The sequence below is a fragment of the Rhinopithecus bieti genome, unplaced genomic scaffold (assembly GCF_001698545.2).
Source record: "Rhinopithecus bieti isolate Rb0 unplaced genomic scaffold, ASM169854v2 scaffold_19831, whole genome shotgun sequence".
Taxonomy (NCBI): Eukaryota; Metazoa; Chordata; class Mammalia; order Primates; family Cercopithecidae; genus Rhinopithecus; species Rhinopithecus bieti.
Window position 1 is genome coordinate 101,046 of NW_016809522.1, and position 25,827 is coordinate 126,872.

The following is a 25,827-nucleotide window of genomic DNA, read 5'->3' on the forward strand; positions in this document are numbered from 1 at the left end:
CCTCACTTGCTCAGCTGAATTCATGGTCTTTTCTTCTGTTTCCAAGAATTTCTTTACTTCAGAGCATCCATACTTGCTGTTCTTATTGTTTGGAACTTTCCTCATACTGATATTATGTTTGAATTTGGTCCTTCCTGCAGGCTGTGCCCAAATGGGCCCTCCTCAGAGATGCTGTTTCTTAGGACTGTATCTAAATTAGCAGTCCCCCAACACTCTTTCTGCTTGGTTTATTTTATTTGTAGCATATTTCTTTACTGGAAGTTGTATTATAATTTATTAGTTTGCTTGAGTTCATTAGATAAAAAACTTTGTCTTGGCCGGGCGCGGTGGCTCAAGCCTGTAATCCCAGCACTTTGGGAAGCCGAGACGGGCGGATCACGAGGTCAGGAGATCGAGACCACCCTGGCTAACACAGTGAAACCCCATCTCTACTAAAAAAAAAAATCCAAAAACAAAAACAGACAAAAAAAAACTTTGTCTTGTTAACCTTATGTATTCACATCATAATAAGCCCTGGTGTGTAGTATATACACACAAAAAGTTTTTGAGTGAATAAATGGATTGATGAGTTACTAATCTCTGTTCAGTGAGCCTGCTAGATATCCAACAGGTATTGAGAATTTACAGAGTATATCGGCTTTCACCCTGCTGGTAGAGTAATATCCATAAAAACTAATATCTATCAATGATAAACACCAGCTATATATTTAAAAATGCACTAATCATTTCAATCCCTAAGTTTCCATTTTGTGATAGATAGAAATATGACAATCAGTTATCCTTTGGTATTTTTTAAGTCCACAAAATTCTTGGAAATAAAAATAGCAGTAGTGTGTGACACACAGTAACCACTCATATAAATAATTGTTACTTTGAACCATACCTTGCAAAATTTTTCCCTCTAGTGTTTCATTTGATCATGCACAGATACTCCCTTTCTAGATTGGAAAATAAACTCCCCAGTATTGTTTCTGGGCTTGAAATCACTTGGTGATTATTATTGCAAACTTGGTCTTCAAACTTTGTGTTCTTTCCTTAATTTTTTGAAAGGTTGTGACATATGTGCAAGTTATTGAGCCCTTAGCACTGTACCCTAAAATGGCAGGCTGAAAAAGGCTTGCCAATATATGCATTGTTTTAGTGAATGCACATTACTGTGGCTCTTGAAACAATTACAAAGTGTTTCATTTTATGATTTCAGTTTTTGATGAAATATTTATCAACATTTTTATTAGTCTGAATGAAGGGTCATGAATTTTGGACGATGACCTAACCCTTTCTCTTCCTCTTAGTAAACCATAAGCACTTTATCTCTTGTATGGAAAATTCAATTAATTAAAAGTTAAACTCTTTCAGTATATTCCCATTAGATATGAAGGAGTGAATTTTTTATATTTACTTTAAATCAATTAAAGATTAAATTTTATAAAATAATATGAGTTTACAGCCTCTGTATGCATTGATAGCACAAAGCCCTGCAAAAATGGTGTGCTATTTCCATGAGCAATTCTATATAAAATCTCAGATCAAAGATATTTTAGTGATAACTTCAATGATAGTTCACAAAAGGCCTACACTCACCAAAAAATGCTGCTACAAAGTCAAACTGTATTTTAATGATCAAGGGAAGTTAGTTTTAATGAAGTTCAGTGAAGGAAACCCTTCAAGTTCCCTAACATGATTGTATACTCTGATGACTCAATTCTAATAGACATATCTCCATAGGATTTTGCCAAAAATGGCTGAACATAGTTCCTGATCTTTCACAGATGTCTAATGTACAATCAGAGATTAACTGAAAAGTAAAAGGAGAATAGTAATTGGGTTAAATTGGTAACAAGTGGTATAATGCATACAATAATTTGAAGCTTCCTACATATAACATTTTGAAGAACACTTAAATTTTAATAGCACTATTTTTATAGGAAAAAATAAAGGCATAGGGGAGACAAACACTGTTTTCCCTACCCCAGCACATTCAGACAAAATCCAGACTTGAAGGAACACCTCATTTATTTTATTAGCCCTCATCAAGAAATGAAAGTGAAAATTATCCATTGTGGAATTAAACACAAGGAAATTTGTCTTGGTTTATGTGAGTAGCTCAAAGCAGAGTTAGACCTATAACCTCTGATTCCCAACTTTCAATCCTAATCTTGAGGTCACATTTCTTCCCCATTCTGTGAAATAGAACAGTCTTACTAAAAAGGTTAACAATTTATAATTAAATGGTATAATATGCACCATATATTACAATATGCAGTTCTGGGATTTGTTACTCCATTTCTGTGTTTAGGTATTCTGCTGCTACTGGAGGGCCCTCCGTTGGAGTATGTGAGGGATGAAGACAGTGAAAGAATCCCAAGCGGGAAACTGAATCAATGCGTGTGCCATCTTGGAAACCAGAAATTAAAAGATCAGCTTGCTGGAGGTATTTAATCAATCTTGCTGTGCATATTAAATGTGCATTCAAAGAAAAATGTGTTTTAATTATAGCTTAAATGCATTCTGAATGCTAATATGACAAGGATTGAAGCACTTTATTTTGCTTAGCTCAATATTTTACAGTTAGCACATTGCTTGCAATGGGGTATTTAAAAGTTACTTCAGCTAAAAGTTTTATAATTTCATCAAGAAAGAAGGAGTCAGATAAGAAAGACAACTGATTTCTTTATTTAATAAAGAGCCTTAAAGAAATCTTAACCTCAAAAGTCTCCATTTTCTAGAAATTTGTTTAATCTGTTTGATGCTTGGCTCTCATTGTGCATCTCCTCAGCGTGCTGAGTGCCACTTCCACCCACTTCAATGCCATGCTAAGGTTCTTCTTTCTGGATGCCTGCTAATAAAATTATCTCCACCAACTGGACTATAAATATCTTAATGGCAGGGATATATGCGTCCCCACTAGTGCTTGGAATAGCATATTGCACAGTCAGAGTGGTCTGTAACTGTTGACTGAACAGCCTCTATTATGGCTGGCTTTCTTAGAAATGGACACGTTCCCTGAGAACAGTGTCTGTGGCACCCCACTTTAGTTTGAATGGAAACAGTGCAGACAACAGGGCCTTTATCTTCTGTCTCAGCTCTTTGATTCTAATGCTTGCTCTGTAATGTTATATGCTATCCCATTTCCAGACCCAGGTCCATATATATTCGGTGTGGTGTGGCGTGGTGTGGTGTGGTGTGGTATTGTGTGGTGTGGGGTTGGATGTGAAGGGTAGCATGTAACAGAGGTAAAGCACAATACCTAAGGCCCTAAATTAAGGAGGGATAACACTAGAGTGATCTTGGTTGCGGTAGGGAATGAGGTAGCCAGGGGAGTAAGGCTTAGTCTAGAAATACTAAAACCTCAAAATACTTATACACATTCACCAATAATTAGAAATGAGTGTGGATTCATGGAAGCATACTAAATTGTACCTTTCAGTTCAGTGTTATAGGTGCAAAAGTAGAAGACTGACTTATTTTGAGGCAATTCTGTTTTTGGCAAATGTTTTAGCAATATTTTCTCTAGATGACAAGCAAAACTATTGTTTTGCAAATACCTACTCTGTAATTTACCTAAAATTCCATACCTTTGCATGTTTTTGTGATTGAGTGTATATGCTTGAATATATATAGTAATAATACTTTAGAAAATTGTCTATGATAAACATAACATGGCCGGGCGCGGTGGCTCAAGCCTGTAATCCCAGCACTTTGGGAGGCCGAGACGGGCGAATCACGAGGTCAGGAGTTCGAGACCATCCTGGCTAACACGGTGAAACCCCGTCTCTACTAAAAAATACAAAAAGCTAGCCGGGCGAGGTGGCTGGCGCCTGTAGTCCCAGCTACTTGGGAGGCTGAGGCAGGAGAATGGCGTAAACCCGGGAGGCGGAGCTTGCAGTGAGCTGAGATCCGGCCACTGCACTCCAGGCCGGGCGACAGAGCGAGACTCCGTCTCAAAAAAAAATAAATAAATAAATAAAAAATAAATAAATAAATAACATTAATTACTTGTGTCCTCCTGTACTTAACTATACAGAAATTACCTTCAACTACTGATCTTGTTACATAAAACTATCTTACTATGTTATAATGTATTTGCAATACCAGAGAGTTTTCTGTAGTTTCTGGCAACAGCTTGAGAAAATTTAGCCAAGGTAATGTTTTATTTTGTTGTCTTTTTTTTCTTTCATGTGTTGAAACTTATAAAGATATATTACCCTCCCTGGAATGAGGTTCAAAATCCATTTTCGGCTTTGGACCATCTGATAAAAGTTAATACTACACTTCATCTGAAAGTTTAGCAGTGTTTATTTCCATAAGAGGGAAAAAATAGAAGGGAAATGAAAGAACAGTGTAGCTGAACACTATATCCTCAATTAGGCATAGAGTGAAAAGTACAGTAAAATAAACACTACTGCTAAAACTATTCTTTTTTGTGTGTGTAGGTCTCAGATTTCAAAATTTTATTTTAAATAAATCATATATAATTTAATGCTTTCAACATGTAAGGTGGATTTGGGCTCTTTGATAATTATACCTATATTATTAAAAATGCATCTCCTGTCTCTACCTCTGAAGCTTATTGCATCTCTATTTTTTGTTTGTTTGTTTGTTTGTGTTTGAGACAGAGTTTCGGTCTTGTTGCCCAGGTTGGAGTGTAATGGCATGATCTCGGCTCACTGCAACTTCCACCTCCTGGGTTCAAGTGATTCTCTTGTCTCAACCTCCTGAGTAGCTGGGATTACAGGCGTGCAGCACCACACCTAATTTTGTATTTTTAGTAGAGACAGGGTTTCTCCATATTGGTCAGGCTGGTCTTGAACTCCTGACCTCAGGTGATCTGCCCACCTCAGCCTCCCGAAGTGCTGGGATTACAGGTATGAGCCACTGTGCCCAGCCCATCTCTGTTTTAAATTCTGACTAAGAAATTGTTTTGTATAAGTTTAGTTAAAAGATCAGTAGAAAAAAATGACTATGTGAAATTTTATGTCAGAAAATACGGATATTGCCTTTAAAACTTGCAATATATCCATTCATAGGTAAATAAAAATAAATCAAAATTGATGTAATGGAAGATATTTTATAAAATGGATAATTCATGTTCAAAAATAAACTTTTTTTCCCTTAGCATACATTTTGTGTTTGAAATCTTATAACTGGTGAATTGTCTGAGTGATATCATGATGTAATTGAAGAAAGGTGATTTGAACAGGTGATGCTCAAGGACTCTCTCCCTCATGCCTCAGTAAACTCCCCCTACATAGACCTCAGGGAGACCAGCAAGAGGCAGAAAGGTTGTTGGAGCTGATCCCCTTCAGCTAGCTGGCAATGTGGACCCTGTCTTGGGTGACAGGTGGGGACCCATAGTCTTTGGCAAGCTCAAGCAGGATGGCATGGGCTATATTGTGTCCCTGGAAACTCAGATGTTGATATCTTAACCTTATAATAGGACTGGATTTGAAGATAGGTTTTAAAGAGGTAATTACATTAAAATGAGCTTCTTAGGGTGGGCCCTAATTCAATACGACTGGAGTCCTCATAAGAAGAGGGAATATGGACACACAGACCCACAGAAAGAAGACTATGAGCCGTGGAGAGAGGCTGTAGAAGAAACCAACCCAGGGCCAAGATGGACCAGCAGTCTCAAGAGCATTGCTTCATTTGTACAGTAAAAATACAGCCAAGGATTTTGAGGGCGGCTGAATCAATAAATATTCATGATCTCTTGCCTGGTTTCTGGATCTTATTAGACACGTCTCAGACCCAGAGCTTACGCAGTGAAGGAGGGCTGGGTTCCCACGAGTAGGGATCCTGTAACACCATGGGAAGTGCATCTGAAAATCATTACCCTAGTTCTTCCATGAAGGGATCTAAGGGATGTTTATGCATTGTGGAAGTGAAGTACATGACATTTTGAGGACTTCTCATACAAAACAACTATGTTGAAGTAGATTCTCAGGGGTCAGAAATGTCATCATAACTTGCTTGTTAGGGCAGTATGTATAGGAGTCCTGACCCAGGTTTGGTTTACTCTTACTCTATCCACTGGTCCTAATGGTCAATTCCCTGGTCTGCAAATGTAAAATTCACATGGGCACAATCCGTGGCTGGCAGAACCATCATTTTGGTCACTGCCCTGTGGTGGAGGAGTGACGTAGTAGGCAAGGCTTGGTGCAAGCTTCCAGAACTTCTCCCTGTCCTTCCACCTGCCCTGTGTCATAGCCAAGATAGTAAAGGTTTTAAAAATTGCATCCTGGGAGAAATGGCTGATATTGGTGCAACTTTTGAAGATATAAAGAATGAGCTGGGCGTGGTGTCTCATGCCTGTAGTCCCAGCACTTTGAGAGGCTGTGGCGGGTGGATCTCCTGAACCCAGGAGTTTGAGACCAGCCTGGTCAACATGATAAAATCCTGTTTCTACAAAAAAAGATACAAAAATTAGCTAGGCATGGTGGTGTGCACATGTAGTCCCCTACTTGTGGCGCTGAGGCAAGATCACTTGAGCCCAGGAGGTAGAGGTTGCAGTGAGCAGAAAGGGCACCCCTGTACTCCAGCCTGGGTATCAGAGTGAGACCCTGAAAGAAAAAAAAGGTATCTATAAAGAATACATGAGTGGTGGCTGCCATTTAATTTAACTACTGGGTCCCTATAAAAACCAGCTGGTTCCAACAGATAATGGTAGACTTCCAAAGATTCCCTGGTTGAGGGAGAGGTGGTAAGTCAGGAGAAAATCAGATGCCACAAGCTTCTAGGTTTTCCTTCCCACTGGTGTCACATAGGACACACTGAATTCTTCCAGTGAAAGTGTGTGACATGTACAAAATGCTACCCATTAGGAAAGTGCACCTGAGTCTCAGAACCCAAGATTTTTATGGAGGGTCGCTTATGCAGACATAGAGCACTTGCCTGACTTTCTTCTGTCACTGAAGCGCCAGATCACCATCAAATGCATGTTGCTCTAAACTATCCAGACAGTTGGTACCATGTGGCTAAACACCTCAGGAATGCAAAAATACTCCTATGGGACAGAACATTCCAGAGGCTCATTCCCAGGTGCAGCCAAGGGCGAGCCATATGAACAGGACTTTCTTGGAACTGCACTTTTCCCACACATGCACCCACAGCTTACCAAGGATGTGTGACTAGTGGTTCAGAAAGTTCAAAGATGAAGATATGGGTCAGTCCTCTGGGTAAACCATTTGTCTCAGAAGAAGTGCTGGTCAGGAAACACAGGAGAGGGTAGGAGTCACTGTGACCTCAAGTCCTCTGCAGTGGCAGGAATTAAACTTCATCCCACTCACCTTCCTTGTATAAGTTTTTCCAGAAGAAGAACCGATTTGAGCCCCTGAGGAGATGCTCCTCAGGGATGAACTTACTATCCAAAGCCAGTGGATTCAAGCAATGCAAAGGCAGGCTGTGGGGTCTGGTAGTGCTGCCCTGATTCCCCTCCAGGACAAGCCCACCAAGGCCCACTCACTGTAGTCCAGCATCTCTCACTGCTCAGCCCTGGTTTCTTTACTCTCTTTCAACATTTTCCCAAGAAACATCTTTAATAAAACTGTGGGCAAATTTGTCTGTCTTCCAGGGAACAAAGCCTGGAGTTCCTCCAGTCAGATAATCAGATGCACGTTGCATTTCATAGATGAGGGTCTGAGGCATATTAAAATAAGCAGCTTCCTCATATTAAGAGTGGGGATTTGTGGGGAAATGGGAGTAATATAGACTGGGGGGAAATGGTGTTTAAATTTCGATCTGACATGAAAAGCAATCAAAATGTAAACAAAAAGAATTTGATAATTCTTTGCTCTTACTGATACTATGGAATGTCTGCTAGACAATAAGGTGTGTTTATGTTCCCAAACTGTTTCATAGGCTTCCAAATTATCAGTATATTGGCCGTTACTCAGAGTAATTATCCAACTCACCGGGTGTAGGTTTGCAAGCCAGAAACACAGACCTGGCTTGAGCCCATTATGTTCCATTATGTTCTTTTAGATGCTTTACCACAGAAAGGAGGAAGTGTGACAGTATTGAAAAAAACCAAAACCAAAACCAAAAAAAATAAGTACAGCTCAGAGAATCCTAAAGGGAGAGCATATTGAGGAACAGTCTTTGCACCAGGAAGGGGAACTCACCCCTATCCAGTTTATGAGTTAACATTGAGGCTGAGGTGGAAAGATCTTGTTGCTACTAGTAGATTTAACTACCAGAGACATCACTCAGCTGCTCTGTGGCTTTCTAGATGGTGTCAAGGATGTCTATGGAGGAAACCTCAAGAATCCAGACCAGTGCTTGCTAATAATTGATCAAAGAGTGCTAATAATTGATCAAAAAGTGTTATGATTACTATTTGGCAGCCAGGCAGGGAGGATGCAGGGCAGAGGAGAGAAGATGAAAACTGAGATTAATTTGGTTTTTAGTGTTTGCATATTTGCATGATAGGCAACTGACTCATTATTCCATCCAATAATAATACAGATATGAATCAGGAAGTCATTTAACTTAATTTTCTTTTGCTTTAAGGGACTCGGGAAAAAGGGCAAAAGAGAAATACTTCAAGTTGCGTAAACAATGTAAGTTAGGGCATGTGGTGGGAATCAGGCTGCCACATTCAAGTGGAAGGAAACGACTAGGACTGCTTAGCAGAGCAAAAGATACGTGTTAGGATCAAGGACAATAAAACATTCTGGTGACATCAGCCTTCACTCCTTGGCAGTTCAGCATCTGAAGATCTATTCTATTTTGGAGGAACCTAACACTCTGTGCCACTCCCTATTGAAGTCCAAGTTGATTTTAATGGTCAGAGTGCAAGCTAATCTCTCATAACAATAAGAACATGATACGGCCTAGAAAGATAATTTTATTTCATTCTCTGGTACTAGCCCTGAGGTGGGAAAGCTATTCTCACAATGTGGCTTTTTCCAAGATGGTTTTGGTTAGTAACATTTTCCAGCCAGTAAGCCAAAAAGAAGTCCATGCCAAGTGGCTTGGTCTCTAAGGAGATGATCTTAAAGATGAACAACACACTTCTCACAGTTCACTGGTCCAGACGTATTCCCTATTGCAAGGGAGGCTGAGAAATGGGTTGCCTAGTTGGGTGGATGATGCCCAATAAATGTTAAAAATGAAAGAAGAGAATAGATACTGAAAGACAGCAGTTTTTGCTACAAGGATACATGTCTTCTCCATCTCCATGAAGCTAGAGGCAATCGCCTGGCCTAGGGTCAGCCACTAAGTTCAGCTCGCTGGGGGCTCTGTGTTGGTGGCTTCGTCATAGATGACAGCAGAACCCTCACCATTTTCTGCCTGTGCTGTGACTTGGGCAGATGCTTCTCTGCTTAAATGTACTTGGTTCTTGTCATTTTCTAAGCCTGCTTTTTTCCTGAGTGACTTCCAAAAGTGCAATAGCTCTCAGGACAGAGTTTACAATATCACATAGTATGGGTTGAAAAACAGGATTTATCCAGAAAGCGTATGAGCCAGGGGTCAGTAAGAGAGAGCACTCAGCCCGTCTCTCATCCCCCAAGAAGCAGGAGGGCAAGAATTTTCTGGGGAGCATACTGTAATATTATATTGTTTTGTGCTGCCTTCTTCTAGATAAGAACAACTTTATCAGCGGATCACTAAACAGCCAGAGTGTAAGGAGGCAGATTGAGGATGCCCACTGGATTTAGGGAGCTACTTTTTAGAGACTGTCTAGAAGAGCCAGCAGCCCAGCCCTTGGGATGTGTGGCTGTGGCAATTTTAGCTCCAGTGCCATGGGAAGCGGTTGGGTGCACCTCCTGCCGTGTCCTGGCTCTGGCAATTCATGTACCAGATGACCCCGTATAAGCTCCCAGGATCTTTCCTGGAGAATCCTGCTCATGAGAGCACACTGCTCTATGCTTCCTAATCATTGTATGAACTGACCACTATTCTCCCAATAAATTGTTTCCTGATTCTAGATGAGATTGGTTTCTGTTGTGCAAAATCATGACAATTAATGGATAGACTATAGACGATTCAGAGAAATATAAAATTTAAACAAACAATTGAATTATATGTATTGAAACTGAAATGAATTTCAAATAAAGTTAGATATTATTATTTCCTTTTTCATATATCACTTGTGGAGGCCCAGAGATAGTCAATAACTAGTTTTTGGCAACCTTTTCCACAGCAGTTAAGAAATGAAACAGTGTTTTAATGCAGATTGCCATGTGTTTATAGAATACATGCTACACATATTCATTTGCAGCATTAGTTATTAGTGACTCTGCTATGCTTAATATAGCACATTTATTGGCCTGAATATCAGGACACACTTAAAATTCTTGACATCTTGTATGAACAATCAGACACTTTATAACCACAGATTGGAATAAGATCTAGACATTTTAAGTCTTCCAGGACAGTCAGATATTGATCCTCTCTTACTGCACACTTGGCCAATGGTCTGTGACAACATAGGGACATGGTGAATTATCAGCAAGTTTAGTCATTGTTCTTGCCATGGATTTCCATGTTCCAGAAACCAGCAATCTGATATCTATTTACTACTGCATCCAACGTCAATAAATTTAGAAAGGGTAGTAGTATCTTACATGTGATAAACAGATCATCTCTCAGAAGAGTTGCAGTTGACTAATTAGAATTCTGAACCCTTTCTCAACCTTTTAAGAGGCTGATACCTCACTAGGGCACATCTTACAACTTTGTCTGAACAGGAGTGTGCAGAGGACAGCTCCATTTTCCCTGCTGGTTTTCAGCATGTCATTGGAATTAGGCAGTCACTCTCTTCTTGTCATTATCAAGTAAAAATGTTAGCACCCTCAACTCTAGGACAAAATACTCACTGAGAATGTGATTGTGATTAATTTTAGTACTTGGGTATTTAAAAAAAACATGAATCAGCAATCAGGTAAAAATTACTCTAATTATGTCAGTTATAGCATTTAAATCTAAGCCTTGTTGTGACTTTTTAATTATTACCCAAGAATGTAATCCTTATTACCAGGCAAAGAAGAAATGCATTGGTTTTATTACATTTTTGGAACCTAAACTACCATATCTGTGAGGTTTTGTGCTGGGCATTGCTGAAGCTGAAATGAATAGAGGCACCTCCATCTTTGACCTGCTCACAGTTTAATATGTGAAAGAAGTAAATAACTTAATAAAATGTGAGTAGTGTTATAATTCAAAGACACAAAAACTAGGGTCAGGTAAGAGTGGTACCTGAACCCCATGGTGACACTAGCCAGGAGAGGTGGGGTGGCCTAGTGGGTGGGAGAGTACAGAGGACTGAGAGAATACTCAAAATGAACCTGCAAACTAACAGCCAAAACTTATGAAGAGATCTTCTGCTCAGAAAGCCAGCCAACAGAGTCACAACTGTGACAGAATGCACATGGAATGATGCTAATTTCATAGAGGGTTTCAACCAAGACTTCATAGTAGCCATGTTAAAGATGGTCAGAGAAACAAACGAAAGAACTATGAAAAACAGGACAGAAATAAAGCAACTAAATTTACATAGGCAAATATATATAAAAACATACATACATATGTGTGTGTGTGTATACATACATACAAATTAAATTTTAGGTACGATATAGTTAAAAAAAGAAGTAGTAAATTGGAAGAAACACGGTGGTACTCACTCAAAATGCAGTGCAAAGGTTAAATTAACTAAATTTACTTTTATATTAAGGTTTTAAAGTATACACACGCATATAAGTGACTGAGACATAAAAATTATGTAGGAAAACCTCAAAATCTAAAGTTCAAATTGTGAGTAATTCCAATACATGTTAGTGGACTAAACTAAAATATTTCAAAAAACAGATATCATTAGGAAAAAATACAGTTAAAGGATACTTATAAGTGATTGTTACAGCAAGTTGAAAATTAAGGGATACAAAAAGACATACTTGATGATTACTTAGAGAAAAAGCTAGTACTATAATACTAATATTAGACTAATTAAACAAATAGCACAAAGGTAAAATGTTAGTCATGATAAAAGAAGACAAAGGCAAATATCCACTCAGACAATATTATAATCGTGATTATTGTGTGCACCTATCACAAAGCTTCAAAATTCATAAAACAAAAATCGATATAATTAGATGATATACTCATACAGGAAACTGGTAGATCAAGCAGTAACACATTGGTAAGTATAAGAATTATTTGCTTATAAAAGTTAAGTAACACAATCTAGCAGATACATGTAAAATAATGGCAGTATACAGCAAATAAATAATGTTTATTTTTCTCAAGTGCACAGAAAGCCACTTCCATAGACTACTTCAAAATGAGTAAAATCAGAAATTATCTCATGACAAGGCAGAAGATTTAGAAATCAACTAAAAGATAGCACTTAGTCAGAAAATAATAGGTGCTGGCCAGGTTGCAGAGAAAAAGGAAAGGCTTACACCGTTGTTGGCAGGAGTGTATATTAGTTCAACCATTGTGGAAAACAGTATGGCAATTCCTTAAAGACCTAAGAACAGAACTATCATTTGACTCAGCAACCCCATTACTGGGTATATGCCCAAAGGAATATAAATTGTATCATAAAGACGCCTGTAATCCTAGCGCTTTGGGAGGCCGAGGCGGGTGGATCACGAGGTCAGGAGATCGAGATCATCCTGGCTAACACGGTGAAACCCATCTCTACTAAAAATACAAAATTTAGCCGGGTGTGGTGGCAGGCGCCTGTAGTCCCAGCTACTCGGGAGAGGCTGAGGCAAGAGAATGGCGTGAACCCGGGAGGCGGAGCTGGCAGTGAGCCGAGATCGCGCCACTGCACTCTAGCCTGGGCAACAGAACGAGACTCCGTCTCAAAAAAAAAAAAAAAAAAGAAAAGAAAAGAAAAGAAAGGGCAAAGTAATCTATCTGAGAAATGTTACTGAAATCAGAATAAAACTTAGCTTTTGTATCAGTAAATGATATTGATACAATGTCATTAATATCCTCTTATTACCCATGATTTCCATTTGTCTCTTGTCTTTCCTTCTAGAATTTCTAACTCACTGTCCATCTGTCCATCAAGTTCTACTGGCTCTGTCCCACTTCCGGGACGACTTCAATGTTGCCTAGAGAGTTTTCTTGCTTTCCTTTGAGAGTGGGACTCTGCCTTGCCTCACTGTAACTGTGGGAGGGTACGTTCAGTCTCCCCAGCCAGATAGCAGGCTGCTTGTGCATCCCACACGTGCCCAGCGTGGTGCTGCAGGTGGAGTGTGTGATTGTATCTAAGGCTGAGGAGACACTTGCGTATCGCCTCCCTCTCTGTAGTCACCAGCGGTTGCGATATTGAACAGGCTGAGTCCAAAGGAGTATCGGGCCAAGTCCTTCCCTGCTGACTGCAGCCAAACTTGGCAGGCTGTCGCGTTCTGAGGGCCTTTGGCTGGCTGGAGGGCAGGCGTGCAGCGAGTGCTTGCTTGCCGCCTCTGACTGGCTGTGTGCCCACCTCACTCCAAGTCACCCACAGCTCAGGTTCCAGCCAGCCTGGGGCTTCTAAATATAAGGTGTGCTCAGGGGTCCCCGATCAGGCGCCTGCCTCTGGGCCTGCGTGGGTGGTGCAGCCTCTCTTCAATCACTAAGAACTGGTTCTTTCAAAGCATGTATTTTCTGAAGAAACTTTAGAACCGCGTTTATTTTGAAAGAACGAATTGGAGAAAACAAGTAGGTGAGTGACTACTTCATGGCTGAGTTAACACTTTTTCTCTGACCTTTAGGTCTGTTGTAGATGGAGTAAGTTCTGTGCATTGTGTATAGTTGGACGTATAGTTTTTCTTTCTTTTCGATCTAAATGTACTACTTAATTGCATCTTTTTATTGCACTATATTTGGTTGAACTTTTGCGTAAACATTTAAATTCCTTTTATCAGATATTTATTACATGGTAAATGATAATACTTTGTAACAGTCACGTGGAAAAAAAGAAAAGAAAACTCCCTGTTATTCATATCAATGCCTCTTTTCTCTGTTGCTGTTTCTCAGATTGATGCTCACAGCTTCTTGGGTGCTTTCTCATGGGTAAAGCCATGGCATCGGTACCTTCCATCGGTTGCCTTCTAGCCAGAAATCAGTATTATCGAAGTAAGTTGCATCATCATAGAGACATCCCTAGGTAATATGATTTGAGGTGATGTTTGTGGGATATTGTTAACATAGGTATCATGTTACCTTCAGAACTTAAGGGAGAAAACTAATTCTTGGTGACAATGAAGGAAACAGGAGGCCTCAGGGACCTCTCTGACCCAGTGCTGACAGCCACTTCTTTGTTCTAGCTATGTTGTATCGATGAAGTCATTGACACTTAAAAATCAGTGAACATCAGCTTATGTTTCATTATTACATTTTAATTTTATATACCTTGCGTTCTGTAAGATCCACTAAAAACTGATAATTTTACATACAGAAAGTATTAGTCAACTCCTTAGAAAAGAAAGGATAGCATGATTTTGCTTCAAAAATTTTCTAATTTCCATCTTCTGCTATGGATAATAGGCCAATTTCTATCTGACCAGTTTTATTTTTATTAATCTATCCATCTGTTCATATTCATAGCCAAATAGAAAATTGTAGCTTCTTAGAGAAGATTGAGAAATTTCATAAAATAAAATAAGCATTTTAGAACCAAATTAGTAGTTATTAAAAGTATGTATGGCAACAACACATAGAAAACTCTTCTTTCAAGCGTTGCTCATAGTATAAGTTTTAGAGGCAACTACTGATTTATTCATTTTACAAAAGTTTATGCTCATTTACTTGGTGTTATTTATCCACAGGAGTTACTTTTATATTCTGATCTTATAAGAGACATAGGTTTTAAATACAAGTTTAATAAGACAAAATGTTTGTTCTTTCAAAATAATTCCTTAATTCCTAGATTTGATGACTTTTGTAGAACTTTAAATATGTATGTATTAATATTTCTAATGTAGTATGACAATATTTATTCTTGGTCTTGTTCTTTCTTAGTCTTTGAATCTGAAAACATTTATAATACATTTTAAATTCAACATTCACATCCAAGGAGAGAGTGAGTATATCTTATCAGTAGAATATAGTATTTCTTAACATAGCAGCTTTCTATTGATTGATAATTTGATCAGTTTTTCAATTCACGAATTCACAAGCTAGGAATAAATGATTTCAAACCATGCTACTTGACAGTTTGTATTTAAATGATGCGAATGTGCTTGTCTGTTTGCCAGTTATTTATTTGTTTAATATCGTTTGTTTCCCACAGAGTCCAGTGTTTCTTCAGTTAGTTCTTTAACTGTCTCTGATTCCATTAACTTCATAGATGATGACAAATCACAGCAAGGTACTTAGTTATTTCTTTCAGTGCCATTTGTATTATTTCTTTTATTTTTAATCTCAAATTTGTTTGATAAGGAGTAATACAAATTTTATTTGATAGGGTTGCCTGAAGTGGCAGAATCCACCTGGTGGTTTAAATTCTTTTTCCATTCTGAACCTGTGCTTTCAAATGTGAGACTAAAAGATCTGTCTGCTACTGGGTGAGTTTTAGCCTTCTCTGGTAAGGGCAGTTCTTACTTAGTGAATGAAATAATGCACATGGTATGTGTTATGCTACTCACTTAGGGTACACAATTGTCTCTTGAGAGCAGTAAGCCTTGCCTATGAAGTGTACCTGAGGGATGAGGGTGGCACTAACACAGCTCCCTCCTTGAAGGTCGCTATCAGGAAGACCATAGCACCCTTTCCAGTTCAGTCACTCAAGAGTGGTGAAGTCATATGCCAAACTGTGTCATTGTTTGGCGGGGGATGGACTGAGAATCAGAGGAAAGGGTCTAAATTTGTTTTGCCCATACCTTCAGGAAAAGAATAACCATTGTCTAGTTGTTGTCTTAGATAACCTTAGAATGACACTGCTGATTTTGATTAGCTTCTGTGTGGTGCAAATTACTAGGCAAGTTGAATAGGGGGTTTGTGTGCAGTTGTTGTTTTCAGACATTTTGAACTCAAACACATTGACTAGCACAGTTGTTATTTAATATATTTAAACTACTTATTTTGGATTTTAGACATTTGAATACCTAGTAACTAAATGGAATAGAAATAATCTATAATAAAGGGATTCATAGATGCCAATGTTGAAATATAATGATTTTGATGGATTTTCCAGCTAAGACAAATTTAGAATCATTATCTAAAAATAGAATCACTATTTAAAATATTTTAAAAAGCCAATGCAAGACTAATTGTTGGAAAGATGTTTTCTCGACACTCTTTATCAAGTTTACTCATGTGAATTATCTGGAGAGTGTTCCGTTTATTTATCCCATCCTCTCAGACTACTATAAAGTCAACCCAAATTACAGATGAGCACTTTGTAGCGGATCATCTTTGCACTGCCATTCAATGAACATGTTGGTAACGGTTGCCTGCCTTATGTAGCATGAACAGTTGATTCTGACAATCAAGACCCTCTGCCTGCTGCAGTGGCCCATATGTGAACGGCTCCCCTTCAGCACCCCAGCTACTCCAGGACTCTTCTCCTTGTAAGAAGACAAAAATGTGCCTGAGATCTCACTTATGAGACAAGATCACAGCAGTCACTGATATAGCAAAAGTTTAGGCATTTTTCTCAACACAAAGACTATCACCGCAAGTGGCACTTGCTACCTGGTGCATCTCTGAAAATTGTGCCTTTAGAAACAAGACACCCCTTTGAAGTAATATGTCTTCAAATGTTGTGATTTACATAAAGTAGCTCTTTCAATACTTATATCATTTTATTAAAATCTTAAGTTAGATTCTTTTATGTCTGTTGAGTGATTTATTTATTATGCCTAAAAACTGATGTGTCAATGTTTCACATAATGGTTTAAAGGGCATTGAATTTGAAAGTTTAGAAAAGAATTGTAAAAATTCAATTTTTTTAAAATAATGAAGGTTGGAAATAGCATATGTATCGTTAAGTACATTACCTGCTAAATAGATTACCATACAGCTAACCAATTGGTCATTGTAGAGACTTTAAAATTCTTTATTTTAAGTAACATTTAATAACATGGAAAATTATATTATTGTATTAAAAATTGGCCTAATATGCCATATATAGTACAATTTTAGTTGTATTAAAAAGTTACATATGCATAAAGATAGACAGGAAGGAACTATACCAAAATGCTGACAGGACCATTTCTGGAGATGGGATTATGGGCGTTTTCATTCTCTTTTAATATATTTTCCGTATCTGCAAATTTTCTAATATGCCAAGTATTGTGTATAATTAGAAAACAATAAATGTTAATATAAAAAGGAACACTGAAATTTTCTGAATAAGTGTATTCCCTACGTTGAGTAGAACAGCTCTCTGTTCTCTGAATATTGGGTAAATAATGCTTAATAAGTTTCAATTGATAAGTTTCTGTATATTGCTTGCAAGTAGTTTTCAGTGTGAGATGTAAGGCTTAGATATCAGGGATGCTCACTCACTTAGCGGTAGACATCACTGCAGTCATGGGGCCAATGCTGACATAAACATCCAGTGGAGCACACATAACCCTTAGTAGGATGGTCTTCCTACCTAACTACATAACCATGACAGAGCATCCAGGCTGGCCATTGGCAGTGACAGACATTGCAGACAGATCATTTACCTGTTCCAAACGGGAAAGGCATTTCTTCAAGCTTGTGTCCCTTTATCACATAGCTGTTAATGAAAGGACTCAAACATCCCTTTGATCCACATCACTGTCTACATGTGAAGGCTTTCCTGGTGGCTGCCTGCATGAACACATTTTCTCTATTTCTAGAAGTGGATTAAATTTTAGGAGTATATATATTCACTTGATTTTGGTTCAAATTAAATCATAGTAATTAAAATGGATTTTTTTTAAGTGAGAAAAATATAATGGCAAACTCTGGAAAGGTTCTGTTTCTACTTTAATATAATCAGCAAATTCTTTTTTTTCATGCATACTTGATATATGCATGAACAGATTGCTTGTTTAGGTTACTTGATGAAGTTTGCAAAATAGGTCAGCAAGTTGGCATTTACTTTGTTTACTCAGAAAAATACCATTTGTTAAATTACCTTATTTGGGAGGGCTTATATATTTGTAAAATTACAGTTTTATATTAGTTTAGACTAGTGTTGCTCTTTCTGAAAATTATTACTATTTAAAGTAATGGAATTTTACATAAAATTTTAAGTCAAACAAAACTATGAACATATATAGTAATTAAATATTTTAGAGTGGTTACACACACATATGTGAAGGTAGATAGATGAGATAGACAGATAGATAGATACGTTAAAAAAATAGAAGATATCTTTCCAGAAAGTAACATTAAATTGAGCTCACAAAATGATTTAAAAATGGAAAGAATTTCTGCATACTACCCTAGAGTTTCTACAGAATTAAAATAATAGAAATATATAAAAGGAACAAAATATCTTCTGGTTAATTCTAGATAATCTTTCTCAACGTATCAGAAGACATTTTTGCACTGCCTTTAAAAAGTACGTCACAAATAGATCTCAGCATAACCGTGCATTATTTTAGATAAAATATCTGCTGCCTGGCTCTGTTGCTTGTTGGGTAGACAATCAACAGTGAAGGTCAAGTGTGTTGGGGAGGTGACATCAATCCAAATGACTTGTGATGTACTGTGAACATTCTAATCTGATATTATGAAATGTTATTTGACTGGACTTGGATGTCTGTATTAAATGCAGTATGATTTTGATAATTTAGGCTCAGGTTCTATAAAACTGTGTGTTGGTATTCCGCTATTTTTTTTTTGATATATGGTTTTGATCTCAGATTTCAAGTTACTGATTTTATTTCTTTACAGATGAAACCACCAACAGCCCATCCCTCAATTCTCACAACCGTAAAAATTATTGAGTTGATGTTTAGGCCTTCTTGGTGCTTCACACAATATGTAGAATTTAAAGTTGTAGAAAACAAAACTGCGTGCTTCCATTTGGCTATTAAAGAAGGATGATAAACAAAATTATTTTAAAGAGTGAAAGTAATTGGCCAGGTTGAATTGAATAGGGATAAAACTCTAACTCATAGAAATTCAAGAAGTATAGCAAGTCATAATTTATTCTAGCTCCCCATAAAGTCTTCTAACCTAACATGTCAAAGCCAAGTTCATGATCTCTATACCCCACCATATCTCCTTGTAGTATCTTTGCTTTCAGATAATGATGGCAGCATTAATCAACTCAAGTAAGTAGTAAGTTGGCTTATTTTCTTTCCTATCCAATCCAACATCAAGTCTTTTCAATTTTGTATCTTTAATGTTTCTGGGGTCTACCTACTTACTTTCTTTCCCAAGTGCACTACCTGAATTCAGATGTCAATCATTTGTCCCTGGGGTACTGCCATGAACTCCTAAGTGGTCCACTTACACCATTTTTATCTCTCTCTAGTCAACTGTCCTCTACAGAATAACTAACCATTTTTAGAATGTACAACCTGATTATACTCTCCTATGAACATTCACTCACACACATACACTCCCACATTTGCACACACAGAAGACTCAATCACTCCTAATAAATGAGGGGTAGTCACAGCTCACCAATTCCGGCTCTAGTCTAGCTCCTGGTGACCCCTGTGATCCATCCCTGCAGGCTGCTCTCCACAGCTTCCTGTGTTCCAGCTGCATCTGCCTTCCCACAGTCCCTTATGTACATCATTTTCCCTGTTGCCACAGGGTCTTTCCATTTCCTTCAGCTTAGAATCACCTCACTTAATGTCTACTTATCTTTGAAACCTTAGCTCTAAAGTCACTTCCACCGAGAAACCTTCTCCTACCTCCCTGACTCAATTAGATTTTCCATTATCCACTCAGTTAGTGCATATCTCTCTCCTTCCCAGCACTAATCACAGATATAATTTTACAATTGCTTGTGTATTTATTTGATTAATATAGGTTTCATCCATTACATATAAACTACAAGAAAGTAAAATCAAGGGCCATGCCTGCTTTGCTGAACATTGTGTACCCAGCCTCTGACATGCAATAAATATTTGCAAAGGAATGGCAATGGTTCTTTAGCCAGGACTGGTCACAACCTCAAGAAGCATTACTTTTCAGTAGGAAGAAGGAAACATTAAATCAGTAAAGAAATGAAGAAAATGTTTTCTAATAGTGATACGTGCTGTAAAGGAAATGAAGTGTTTTGTGGGAGAGTGATGAGATAGGGTGGAGGTAGAGGGAGGGCAACTTGGATTGGTGAAGTTAGGAAAGGACTCAGTGAGAAGCTGGCTTTGGGGTGGAATCCTGAAGGAGGAGAAGTGACCAGTTTTGTGAGAAGTACTCTGGGCACAGAAAATAGCCAGTGGGGCTTGCTATGCTCTGCATTGTGTATATAGCCTCTTGTTACACTGCTGTGAAGAGGCAATGGCTTTGGAAGAATTTTGCATTTTCCATGTGGAGGTCAAATTGTGAACAGCTTTTTTTCCCAACTACACCCACACTGAGAAATGGCAGGGTATGGGGACTATGCCCTTTCTTCTTCAAGTCCCTCAGGGTGATCTATAAATAGACTAATATGGGCCATCATGTGTCTCACACTTGTAATCCCAGTATGCTGGGAGGTGGAGGTACGAGGATCACTGTAGCTGAGGAGTTTGAGATGAGACCAGCCTGGGCAACACAGAGAAATGTCATCCCTGTAAAAAATACAAAAAAGAAATTAACCAGGTTTGGTGGCATCTGTGGTCCCACTACTTGGGAGGGTGAGGACAGGTGTAGAGGCTGCAGTGAGCTAGATAACGCCACTGCACTCTAGTCCAGCCTGGGTGACAAAGCAAGACCCTATCTCAAAAGAAGGAAGGGAAGGAAAGGGGAGGGGAGGGGAGGGGAGAAGGGGCCTCGGCAGGGAAGGGCAAGGGGAGGGAAGGGAGGGCGGGACCCAAGGGGACAGGGCAGCGGGGACGGCGCGCGCGCGGCGGCCGCGCGCGCGGACAAGGAAAGAAAGAAAGAAAGAAAGAAAGAAAGAAAGAAAGAAAGAAAGAAAGAAAGAAAGAAAGAAAGAAAGAAAGAGAGAAAGAAAGAAAGAAAGAAAGAAAGAAAGAAAGAAAGAAAGAAAGAAAGAAAGAGAAAGAAAAGAAAGAAAAAGAGAGAGGAAGGGAGGAAAGGAAAGCATTACATGATTGGAGAAAGGAGATATTTGCTGATGTCCCAGGGGGCTGTCTGTTTTATTTATGCAGTGATGATTTCTTGCCTATCTCCCGTGTGCCAGATTCTCAGCTGGATTCCAGTCTCATCGTACTCTCATTTCACAGGAGTGTCAGGACAGAGAACATTCCACCTGGGACTCCAGGGAAGGCAGGTAATCTCACTTGTTCTCCTGTAAAGAAAGAGCTGGGGGAAGGGGGCGGGGGGTGGTGGTGAAAGTCTACTAAATGCCTGCTAAAGAAGGTTGAGGATTATAGAAAGGTAGAAGGGAAGAACAACTAGTACGCTGAAGTTAACAATTGCTGCTGTGGCTTTAAACTTTAAGAAAATGCAACAGCAGAAATATTTAAAACAGCTTTAAAGAATGAATAAGGAAAAGCTTATATGTTTGTGATCTTTATTATTGCACATATCATCCTAATACATTTTATATTTTAAGAACAAACAATCTTTTTATAAAGAATTTGGATTGTTTTGCATTCCTCCAGATAGTAAAATATCTAAATCACACACACTACACTCATCTAAAGGCTTCTAAGAATGGAATCAGCTTTAGCAACAGTTTTGAGAAGTGGTCTGTAAAGCATTTGCTTTTTATTTTGGAAAGTGTTCACACAAAGCTTTCAAATTAATAACAATCACCATTATTTATTTTGTTATTTCAATGACTAATTGTTGCAGTGTACTCGAGTCCACACTATATTATAATCACAAGCTCCGTTCAGTCTTACTTTTAATAAAAGTTTTAAATTATTGAAAGCAAAAATGTTTGTAGAATTTCAAAGTGATTCTTTCATACTAAGCATTCTACACATGAGAGGTCCTGTTTTTGTTAGTCAATTGAAGATTCTGTGCTGGGCCAGGTGTAGTGGCTCACATCTGTAATCGTAGCACTTTGGGAGGCTGAAGCGGGTGGATCACTTGAGGTCAGGAGTTCAAGACCAGCCTGGCCAATATTGTGAAACCCCTTCTCTACTAAAAATATAAATATTAGCCGGGTTTGGTGGCAGGAACCTGTAATACCAGTTACTCAGGAGGCGGATTCAGGAGAATCGCCTGAACCCGGAGGCGGAGGCTGCAGTAAGTTGAGATCGCACATAACTACACTCCAGCCTAGGTGTCTCAAAAAAAAAAAAAAAAAAAAAGAAAAGAAAAGAAAAGAAAAGATTCTGTGTTGTTCTGGAGTCCCCTGACTGCTTGTGAGGAATTAGAAGGTCCTTTCACTGGGTCAGGGAAGAGAAGGATAAGAGTGTGTGTGTCTGTAGGTGAGCAATGACAACACGTGATAGTAGAATGAAGTTTCCTCTTAACTGGAATGCATGAGCAAGGACTGACTGGTTATTCTTAAATGTGTACAAGTATACTACAGTACTAAGTGTATAACACTGTTCTAGGCACCTAGGATGCATCAGGGGATGAAACAGGGTTTTGCCTGTCAGGAGCTTCTAAGAATTCGAAAGTGTGGCACACATTACAAAGCAGTCACAGCTTTTTGTAAAATAATAATTTATGTAGAGTAAGTGCTATGTGCATATAGTATACATTTCAACTGAAACAAAAGAGAATAGTGTAAAAACTTTGTCTCTCCTGCTGTTTTAACCCCTCAAATCCAGTTCCTAGTCTCTGAAGCAACAATTGTTTTAAGAATTGTTAATTCTTAAAATTAACAATATACTTGAAAGAATATTCTAGACACTTTGCAAAATTATTCGGTTGGTGCACAAGTCATTGCGGTTTTTGCCATTAAAAGCAATGACTTGTGTACCAACATAATGCAAAATATAGTCACTGGGAGGATATGGAGAAACTGGGTCCCTGGTACATTGCTGGTCAGAGTGTAAAATTTTACAGACATTTTGGAAAATGGGTTGTCAGTTTCCTATAAAACTAAACATGCAATTACCTTAAGACTCAGCAATTGCAGTGGAGCATCTATTCTAGAAAAATGAAAAGTTAGGTTCACACAAAAACACATACACCGATGCTCTTAGCAGGTTTATTCATAATAGCCCTAGTTGGAAATATATCGTTCAATGAGTGAATGGTTAGATAAACTGGGAGACATGTGGTCCAATGGAATGCTACTCAGCAATAGGAAAGAATGAACTATTGATACATACGACAACATGGATAAATGCCCAGGAAATCACAAGTGAAAAACCCATTTTCAAAAGGTTACATAATGTATGGCTCCATTTGTATGTAATTCTCAAAATGACAAATTACAGAGATGGAATCAGATTAGTAGTCACCAGTGGCTGGGGTGCTAGGTGAGGGGTGTGGGTGTGACTATGGGGGTGGCTGGAGGCAGGTCTCTGTGGAGATGGAATAGTCTTGTGTTCCTGATGGTGAAGGCTGGTTAGTGAATCTACATACACATGCTGTAAATGACAGAGCTATAAACATGCATTCCACCAATATCAGATCCCTTCCTTTGATATTGATCTATAATTACATAAGATGTAACCATTAAGGGAAACCGAGTGAAGGATGTGCGGAGCTCCTCCACATGATCTTTATAAGTTTGTGTTGAAGCCATACCTATTTCAAAGGAAAAGTCGCCAACATGTCATTTCGTGGCCATTCCACCTTTAGAGACTTCCTCTTTTAGCAATTTAGGGCTACAGAAAGAAATAGCCTGGCATCTGCACACAACAAAGAGGTTAATTCAAACACAACTTAAGGTCAGGCTTCAACCCTATAAAGCAACCAGTGCCACAGGGAATGCCCTAACCCTGAAAACACTCATTTGAGGCTCTCTGGAGAAAACAACTCAGAAATAGGATAGGGTAGAGAGGGGCTACCCTGAAGTACATCAGTAACAACAACAACAATTTCTCCCCACTGCCCAAAAAAGGAGGGAAGGAAGGAAGAAGAAAAAAAAAATCCTGAGTACAGGAAGAGAAACAAAAGTTGAAACAGAGATCCACAGTTTGATCCAATTGGAAAATTAAAATTTATCTACTAAAACAGCAAAAATTCTGATAAAAGGTTTCCTATTGGCTCCTGTACCTCTCTAGGCTAGGTTCTGAATTAACTTTAAAATGTGCTATAATATTCCAACTGCAAACCTTTATCGCCTTAATTAATAATGGGTCCCAAATCGATTATTCCTGGTGATCCTACTAAATTTAAACCAAGTACCCCCTATAATTTTAGGGGAGCACTTGAACGTAAAGAGATTACAAACAGGTATGCCTCACCTTAAGTACTGAAATTTCTCCATGCTCAAAACACCCATTTCCTTAAAATATCCCATAGTGGGCATGAGTGCTCTCATACAATGAGTAATAAATTAAAATTCAATGAAGTCTTTGCCACTTACAAATTATCATGGGAAAAAAAAGGCGGGGGGGACTCCATGGACCTTACTCCCAGTAACACCCTTACTCCCAGGGACTTCAAGGATTAAAGCCCATGGCACAAGATGTAGCAAATGAAACGGTGATTATTCTTATGGCTTCTCTATTTAATAGCTCAATTTGATCTGCTCTTAATCCTGGAAAGAATAAATGGTGCCTGATTCCTGTGCTCTTAATTCTGTGGTTCCAGTCACTAAGCACCACCCCCATACATACAATATTATTGAAATATAGAAGTTGGTAAATATTTTGCTGTGCTGGATTTGGTCAATATCTTCTGCTCAGTTCTCTTTTGTCAGTCTCTTAGCTGCAGTCTTCCTTCACCTCTAAAGGGACATGACAACCTTTGTTACATAATGCTTGGGGTGCTCCGGCAGCCTTGCCACCACACACAGCCTTTGCAGGTCAATCCTATTTGCATCTACCTTTCTCCAGAAGCACAGGTATGACACTATATTGTAACATCTCCCTCTAAGGAGATTCATGTGACACACTCGTTCAGAGCACACAAATACAAAGGAGCTCATAAAAAGGATGGGTCATTGCCCCACACACCATAGTGCAAGACAGCCCATCTTGGATACATTCTCAAAAATTATTTGATAAACCAAGGGCTGCTGAATCCCTGACACTGTCAAGAAATAACTGGGTCAATAACCTCTCAACACCCTCAACCTCTTTTAGACATTTGGGTTCTAGAGGGAACATATTCCTCATTTACAAATTTTACATAAGCCCATGCATGCTGTCACTTGCAAATCAGCCTACATTAAACAGAGCCTCCTCCAACAAAAGATTCTAGAATCTGTCCAAATTGGAATCCAACAGTTCCTCCAATTCATGCCCCTCACCTCTGAAACTCCTTCACGGTAGGGGACTTAGCAACCTCTTCCCATGCCTGTCTGTTTTTCTATTGCAGAGGGATCGCCTCTCTCTGATTTCTGCCTTCTCTGTCCTGTAGACTTGGTTTTAATGAGTTATCCTAATTAGGTCAGACCCACCTGAGTTACTCTCTCGATTAACTTGAAGTCAACTGATTTGGGACCTTTATTACGTTGACAGAATACCTCCACCTTTGCCATATAAGGTAAGATAACCACAGGAGTGATAGCCCATAACCTTTGTCTTATTTTATTGTTTAGAAGCAAATTACGTATGTCTTTTAGAAGCAAATTACGTATGTCTTCCACACTTAAGAGGGTGGTATTATACAATGGTGTGGGTCATTGGGGTCTTCTTTACATTTTACTTTCTATACATCTGTGAATTGGATTTACTCAATTATTAATTATTTTTGGTTTTCTATAAG

General features: G+C 38.6%; 1 protein-coding gene across 3 annotated transcripts; it reads left to right on the forward strand.

Annotated features, from left to right (window-relative positions):
* Nucleotides 1-2,357: 2,357 nt before the first annotated feature.
* PPDPFL (pancreatic progenitor cell differentiation and proliferation factor like) lies at nt 2,358-17,265 on the forward strand. 3 transcript variants are annotated; one of them, XM_017889608.1, is made up of 5 exons: nt 2,358-2,431; nt 13,975-14,073; nt 15,230-15,307; nt 15,404-15,503; nt 16,405-16,774. In XM_017889608.1, exons 2-5 carry the CDS (start codon nt 14,007-14,009, stop codon nt 16,415-16,417), a joined length of 258 nt encoding a protein of 85 aa, XP_017745097.1. In that variant the 5' UTR covers nt 2,358-2,431; nt 13,975-14,006; the 3' UTR covers nt 16,418-16,774. The 3 variants fall into 3 exon arrangements, with proteins under 3 accessions (XP_017745097.1, XP_017745098.1, XP_017745099.1); XM_017889609.1 differs by lacking the exon at nt 2,358-2,431 and adding an exon at nt 13,028-13,660 and having other exon boundaries at nt 15,680-17,265; XM_017889610.1 differs by lacking the exon at nt 2,358-2,431 and adding an exon at nt 13,115-13,660 and having other exon boundaries at nt 16,405-17,265.
* The last annotated feature ends 8,562 nt before the right edge of the window (nt 17,266-25,827 follow it).

What these genes read in the sequence shown, in the direction of transcription:
- PPDPFL (XM_017889609.1), top strand. Translation starts at nt 14,007, where the DNA reads ATGGGTAAAGCCATGGCATCGGTACCTTCCATCGGTTGCCTTCTAGCC. An exon ending in CAGAAATCAGTATTATCGAA is followed by an intron (nt 14,074 to 15,229) that starts GTAAGTTGCATC and finishes TGTTTCCCACAG; the next exon opens with AGTCCAGTGTTTCTTCAGTT. An exon ending in AAAGATCTGTCTGCTACTGG is followed by an intron (nt 15,504 to 15,679) that starts GTGAGTTTTAGC and finishes CCCTCCTTGAAG; the next exon opens with GTCGCTATCAGGAAGACCAT.